This window comes from Lynx canadensis, chromosome D3 (assembly GCF_007474595.2).
Source record: "Lynx canadensis isolate LIC74 chromosome D3, mLynCan4.pri.v2, whole genome shotgun sequence".
In the NCBI taxonomy this organism is placed as follows: domain Eukaryota; kingdom Metazoa; phylum Chordata; class Mammalia; order Carnivora; family Felidae; genus Lynx; species Lynx canadensis.
In genome coordinates, this window is record NC_044314.2 from 68371435 (window position 1) to 68378875 (window position 7441).

General features: G+C 53.3%; 1 protein-coding gene across 1 annotated transcript; it reads right to left on the bottom strand.

The window, feature by feature from the left end:
* Positions 1-4080: 4080 nt before the first annotated feature.
* On the bottom strand, positions 4081-5282 carry CRYBB1 (crystallin beta B1). Its single transcript, XM_032595381.1, has 2 exons — positions 5127-5282; positions 4081-4359 (listed from the first exon to the last, which is right to left on the bottom strand). Exons 1-2 carry the CDS (start codon positions 5210-5212, stop codon positions 4176-4178), a joined length of 270 nt encoding a protein of 89 aa, XP_032451272.1. The 5' UTR covers positions 5213-5282; the 3' UTR covers positions 4081-4175.
* Positions 5283-7441: the final 2159 nt, after the last annotated feature.

Here is a 7441-nt window from a genome sequence, read left to right on the forward strand (position 1 = left end):
GGACCAGGAGTGTTTACACTGAGGCCTGAAACATGGGTAAAGGTCTACGGAAGAGTGTGCCAACCACAGAGACCAGCAGGTACAAAGGTGCAGCAGGAAGCACTTTCCAGATGCAGGCTTGCGTGAAATGCAGTGGACCAGATGTGGGGGGGGGGGAGACAGGAGATCAGAGGGGTCTGCAGGGGCTGGATGTTGCAGGGCTTTGCTGAATGTGGGAAGGAGTCAGGACCTCACCCGGCAGCACTGGAAAGACAGGAAGGTGTTCCGCAGGGGAAGGACATGGTTGATTTTGCTTTCCGCAGAGGACCTCTGACTGCTCTGTGGAGGAGGACAGGCAGGGGAGGCAGGTTGAAGGCCGTTGAAATACTCCAGGGGAGGTGGCCAACCCAGGGTGGGACCAGAGGCAGGGAGGGGATGTTCGGGCTCCGGAGATATCTGGAAGACAGGATTGGCAGATCTCAGTTGTGGGGCTGAAGAAGGGGACCAGATGATCTTCTGGTTTCTAGGTTGGACCTTCTCCTCTTGGTCCTCCAACTTGGTGAACCCCTTCAAATCTCAAGCTAGCTGTCCCTCCTTGAGGAAGCCTACCTGACCCCCAGGAGACCCTGATGAGACGGACACTGGACCAGGCAGCCCAGGAATTTGATGTGGCTTTGAAACCAAATGACAGCTCTCCTCCCGTCTGCTCCTCCAATCCATGACCAACCAGGCAGGGGGCCTCTCCTGTCTTCTCTCCCCACCTGTTTCCCCAGCACCTAGATGAAGCCTGGCACTTAGGAGGCCCTCAGCCAATACTTTTCAGAAGCAGGAAGAATAAATGTGGCATAAAACACATTGATTCCAGGGGCGCCTGGGTGGCTCTGTCGGTTAAGCATCCCACTTCGGCTCAGGTCACGATCTCATAGTTCTTGAGTTCTAGGCTTTGCGCTGATGGTGCACTCCTAGCTCGGTACCCAAGCTTCATAAAACACTCTGATCTTAGGGATCGGATCCAGGTGACTGGCTGTCATGGCAACGAGGCTCTAAAGAGATGCTCACCTCTCTGGAAGCTCCTTGGGACACCCTGGCACAACGAACCTTTCCCAAAACTCAGTTGCTGTGTGTCCATCAGCATCGGGTGCCGGCACGCAAGGGATCACAGCCCTAGGTGGCCCTTTCACCCCTCACCCCGCCCCTCACACCCACACACGCTGCTGATTTTGTGTCCGTGCCCTGATGCCCCAAAGATCGTGGTTTGCCTCCTGTTGCTGTGGACGGGAGATAGCGTTCCATAACCAAGGCGCTTTGTCTTCCCAAAGGCCTGTGACTCAGAGATTCATGAGCTGGGATCTAATAGTGAAACAGGATGACATCCCAGCGTGCACTGCGTTTGGAAGCCAGCATTTAGGGCCAAACTCCCACAGAGTCCAAACTGGCCCCGGGAAGCCCCCCCCCACCAAAAAGCTGTGGGCACGACAGCCACATGACCAGGTCCAGCTCCACTGGTGGCCTCCAGCATGGTGCCCATCATCAGTGCTTCTGGTGAGCACCTGATAAAGTCGAACGCTCTAAGTTTCCATTTCGAGGAAAAAAAAAAAAAAAAAAAAAGTGACTTCTCTTTCAGCTCTGAAATTCTGTTTCAGGTGGCGAAAAGCTCACGTTTCGTTGGAAGTAGGACCCACGGCAGAAACAACAGGTCGGTCACTCTTAAATGTCACCCTCCATCCCCACCTTTTTACGTGGCCTTGTCTTGGGCTCACTCGTCCTTTGCGTTTGTTCTGGCTTTTTATCACGTGGTGTGTTGATTCAGGAGCTTGTTAACAAAAGCTAGATAATATACGGACACAGCAGCAAGTGAGGCATAAAATAAATTACTGGGACGCTGCCTGCCTCGTTTTTGCCTATTTGCTTGGCTTTGCCGAGCGTCAGCTCGCGTCACCGCACGGCTACCACGCACCCTGTTTTCGTAGAGCACCTGTGAGAAAATCAGGGCTTCGACACCTCTGAGTTACAGCAGTCTGGAAAATCTAGATTACGAACACGCGTCAGCTTTGTCACTCCTTAAACCAGTGGATTTCTGTTACGTTCGCCTTTTGTAGGACTCACGGGATTGGCGCACGGAAAACAAAACAAAACACCTGTTCCGCCCAAAATAGTTCTCTCAAGAAGCGTGAAATACAAGTTCTGAGCGATCAGAGAGCAGCTTGGGTCATATCTCAATGGGGAGCGTGTTTCTCTTTCTTTCTCTTTCTCACCGAATCGCGCGCGTCTTTCTGTCCGCGAGGTCTCACAGCCGGCTCTTGTGACTCTACCGAGTAGAGTGTCGGAGCTTCACCCACGGACCTTAGGAATCGAGGACGGCAATCTGTGTGGCTTGGCTTGGGAATCAGAGAGTCACGGCTGTTCGGAGATAAACTACAGAATCTTGGAGAATAGTGGGAGTTGGGAACCATGGAATGCCAGCGTCAGAGTCTCGGGCCTGCTCCAACAGTCGAGCTGCCCTCGTAGGGACGGGCAGAATGAGTCCCAGGGAATGGAAGCATTTTGCCTAACACTGCAGCTTCTAGCAGTGAGACAGGGCAAACACCCGCATCTACAGATTCCTGCCCCGGAATCTTCTAGTCCAAGACAAGAGAGCCTGTCTTCTAATAGAAGATGCTGGTCACATTAGAGGGTGGAGGCGGGGAGACTGAGGATGGGAGGGAGTGGGAGGGCACGCCTCAGAGGGCAAAGACCTTCGGAGTCAGGTGGTGCCTCAACTTTGAAGCTCAGCAAAACCACAGAGTGGGGTTTCAGGAGGCCCCACCCTTCTTCTTTCCAGCTTCATCTCCTGCCACATTCAGCAACTTCTTTCCACCCACCCACCCCCCTCTCCCTCCCCGCTTCTGCCCACACAGCCACCAAGCTAGTGCTCTCATGTCAATAAGCTTTGCTTGGGCCCACCGCAAGCTCTCTCAACCTCTGTGCCTTTCCCATGGTGCCCCAGGCCTGCCAAGTACAGCTGTGTAAGTTGGGCACTGTGCAAAGGTATTGCATTCACACTTCGGGCATCGCAGATGTAGGCCAAGAAATTCTGGCAGATGGCAGTCAGGTGTCTTGAGGAAGAGGTATCATTTTATCATTTGTACAAAGGTGCCATGTGGGATGGTAGTAAGGCCTTGCTGTTTGCTCTGCCTGGAATGTCATCGTTCTTCTTCCCCACCAAGCAGGCTCCTGTCCCACCCCTCGAGGTCCCCTCAAACATCCCCTCCGCCATGGCCACACACACCCCCCCCGCCCACCCTCCCGCATGGATTAAAGGTTAATAACATCAATCAATAATAACTGTGGCTATGGGAGTCAATATGGCCTGGCACGGGTTTTCAAAGAGCAGGGATGAACTTGGACCCGGGATTAAGTAACCCTGCACCGGATACAAGAAAATAAGGCTCTTTTCAATCTTCTTTGATTATATCAGGGAGAAAAAACTCTGTGTGGCGTGTGTCTCCCATCTCTCTCCGCAACACTTGGTAATCACCCATTTTATCAGAGCTCTAGCGGGGCTACAGGCTTAGAGCCTTCAGCGGGCAGGTGTCTGTCTGATACTTGGCCTTCTTAAAAAGTATATTTACACGATTGCTTTCTATCTATGGCATATGATGCTGATTCGCCACTTCCCGTGGTGCAATAAAGCTTCATTTACAAATCAATGCCTCTGAGCGCAAAATAGGAAGTCTGTTTAAATCAAAATATTAAGTAAATAACAAGACAGGTGTCGAGCAGAGAAGGCAAGAAATCAGCAGCGTGCACCAAGGAGCAGAGTTGGAAACCACAGATTTGTTAAGAGCTCAGCAGTCAGAGAGCCTGGGTTCAAATTTTTGGCTGTGTGACCTTGGGCAAGTCATTTTTCCCTCTCTGAGCCTCAGTTTCCTCACCTGTTAAATGGGAATAATTATGCTCCCAGCCACTTAGAGTAGTGCAAAAGAGATCTGAAGAGAACGTGTGTCATGAACTTTTGCCTGTTGTGTTTATTACGAGTATATGTAATTATCAGAGGAAGTCACATGCCGGCAATGATGGGGGACCCCAAACCTCACATTTATGCACAGACCCAGGAGACAATTTGGCTTTAGGAACTTTTATTTGCACGGGAAAGGTGGGCAAACCGGGTCTGGGGGAGGGGCGGGGCAAGGGAGAAGAGCAGAGTGTGGATGGCTTCACTTGGGGGGCTCGGCGGCAAGGACCGGGAAGCAGCCCTCACGATGCCACTGCCTGTCACGCAGGCGACGCACGGCCTGCATCTGCGGCTGGAAGGCCCCCCACTCGTTCCAGTGCCGGAATTCGCCTGGCTCCAGGAGGTACTGGTACCCGCGGTAGCCGGGATATTGATAGCCGACCCAGCTGGAAAGGAAGTAAGGAGGACAGGGTGGAGATGGTCAGCCTCACTGCCTGGCACCCAGATCCCTGCCAGGACCAGCTCCCCCCATCCCTCCAATCTGTTCTCCATCCCTCATGGGCTTTGGTCACAGGAAGCGGGCGCGGCTCCTCTGTCCTGGCTTTGCCCCTTCTTGGGGCTTCCTATTGGCTTTGGCCAGTAACTCCACCTCTGTAAAAGACCTCAGTTTCCCCTTCTGGAAAGCTATTAGGGGGCCACGTGGAAAAATGTACCTAAAGTACTTCGTGTGCTTGGGTGGTAGGGAGATCAGTGCACATCCCACCGATGGTGGTGACGTGGGGCTCACACAACAGGATCAAAGGGATGAGAATAGGTTTTGGGGACTGGTTAGCGATGAGGCACAGAAGAAAGAGGAGCCTCCTTTCAAATAGTGGCTTCCTAGGTATGTAAGTGAATTTACATGTAGTGGTTGCGAACGCACAGTCTGATATCAGCAATACTTTCGTTCAGATCCCAGCACCGCTACCTGTTAGCTGTGGGATTCACAGCTAACCAAGCAATTGCTAGGTTTGTTCACACTGACATGTAATTCATCAGAGTATGAGTCCACTCTCCAGGGGAATAATGCTCTGTGGGTGCAATCCCAGCCCCCAGCACCGGGGAGGGGCCGTGTGGCCTTCCTACGCACCCGATGTTATATTCTAGAAGGGGGACTGCCTTTGAGTTCCGTGCTTAAGGCAGAAGCCACGGGCCTGGCAGGAGAGATGCTTACGTTCCACTGGAGACCCTCACGCTGCCCACGCGGTCACAGAAGCCATAGACCCAGAGACTGGGCACATCGTCCTCCTGGATCTCCATGGTGTTGCCCTTGAAGTTGGCACCTTCAAACAGGCAGATCTTGTGCTCCTGGGAGTCCTAGGGAAGGAGAGACCGGGTCAGGCATGTGAAGTGTGAGCGGGGCGAAGAGAAGTAACATAGAGGGGCCCCCTGGGTGTGGACAGAGAGACAGCTGAGTCTGCTCGGGCTGCCATGGGCCTTGCCCGGGGCTGCCACTGTCCGGCCTGGGAGGGCCCTCCTCAGCTGTGAAAAGAAGCTATAACGGCCTGTGTTTCATGGAGCTGTCATGCGGGTTACACGCAGTAATTCACACAGCACTCTCCACACCCGCGCCTCGCATACGATTAAGCGCTTACCAAACCCTGTATCCGTCACGGTTATCGTTACAGCCAGGGATGCAGAGGCTCAGAGAGGTCAAGACTCTTGATCGGCGTCGCCCAGCCAGCGAGAGGCAGAGGCTCTCGGAGACGCAGTTCATTCCTCCCAACCCAGCCTGCACCCTTCTCCCCTCCGTCCCGCCACACCAACTCTTTTATAGTTCCTGGGCTCCCAGTTCATCCTTGCTTCAGGGAATTCGGCACCCCCTTTGCAGCGGAAAAGCCCGTCAGGTCTCTTGTGGCTGACTGGGTCCTCAGCCTCCCGGGAGCTGGCTTCCTCGACCACCCCTGGCCGGCTGCCACCGCCCACAGCAGAGCCCCACTAACCTCTCCTGCTCTCCTAGCCCGGGGTGCGTGCCACGTGATTACAGATTACAGATTACAGATTGATTTCTGTGACTGGGTTTTCAGTAGCGGCCTCTTGTGAGGGCAGGGGCCTGGCCTGGCCCGTGAAGAGCTGTGCACCCGGAGCCTGCAACGGAGCCTGGCGGACAGAGGTCAACCGATAGTGGTTGAATGCATGATGGTAAGTGGGAGGTAGGTCAGGTTGGACACCCATCTAATGTCCCAGGAGTGTGGGCTGGGAAGGAGCCAGGGAACCGGGCGGGGAGGGAGCGGGAGCTGCCCAAGGAAGAGACCATGGTGGCCCGCACGAGGACAGTGGCCGAGATAGAGAGGGGAGAGGGGTCTGGTGTTCTCAGCCCCGGCAACACCTCCTACCTGGTGAGCATGAGAAAGATATCAGTGCCCGTGACCCGGCCGCAGAGATTCGGATGCAATGGATCTGGGGTGGGGTGCAGGCACTGGGATTTTTTTTTCCCCCTAGTAATAGACTATATAGTTAAGCAAATACGTCCAACCTATTAGAATTTCGACATGCAAACAGTATAGCAATAGTAATGAGATCGTTATATTCTTATTTTTATTTTTGTACCACGTGGTCAAACCCTGGTTTGTGTACGTTACACTGAGAGCACACCTCCATTCAGACTAGTCAAGAGTTAAGCACTCAACAGCCACATGTGGCTACTCCTTAAGGTATTGGGCAGCAAAGCTCTAGAAGCTACGAGAGATGCCCTGGCCGGCCAAGCCTCCAAACAAGCTTTGTTGACATTGATTGCCTTTTAAGGACCATTGGTTGAGAGATACATCTATGAATTCTTACCAGGGGCCCATTACAGCCTGATAAGTCAGCTCCCAGTTCTGAGAAATACGTTGGGGCGATGCCAAAGCAGCTGGCATCACGGACATTCATAGAAGTTCTTCGGGAAAACTCCCATCATGGAGGCAGAAGCTGGTGACCCTTGGAGATCGACACTGGTGACGGAACACACGGCTGGTTCCAGCATCGCAACCAGCACTACTCTGGAAAAACTGCCTTTCTTGGGGATCGCACCAGCGATCTTGGCTTTGAGTCTTCCTTAAGTGATGCTATTTAGCTCAGCTAAATAGTATAAAGGAGCTACTTCAGTATGTTGTCCTATCATCGTGAAGTTCAAGGTGTCCTTCTACGACATCCCTCTTCTCAGCTACCACACAGGCTTGGACCTGCCCCTTGGAGGTTTTGAACAGGCACGGGGATTGTCAGAACTTCTTAGGAGGGTCTAACGTGCAGTCAGGGATGAGAAACAGTCCACAAAGAGAAGCAAGGGAGACACTGAAGTCTCTCGTTCCAACAACTAAGGTAGTGAGTCTCCTCTCTAAAGCGGCAGGGAAGGAAAAACCGTGTTTCGTATGTCTCATTGGTCCAGGGCTCCTAGCGGGGGCTGGGCACACCAGGAACACCTTATAAATCGATGAGCGTCAGGGCCCAGTGCCCTTGGTCATCGTCCCTCCCTGCCTGCCTTTCCTCCTTCTTTCCCTTGCTCGTCCC

Excerpts from the sequence above, each read along its gene's own strand:
- CRYBB1 (XM_032595381.1), bottom strand. The coding sequence starts at position 5,212 with ATGGAGATCCAGGAGGACGATGTGCCCAGTCTCTGGGTCTATGGCTTC. Across the intron at positions 4,360-5,126 it reads GTGAGGGTCTCCAGTGGAAC|CTGGGTCGGCTATCAATATC; the intron begins GTAAGCATCTCT and ends CTTCCTTTCCAG.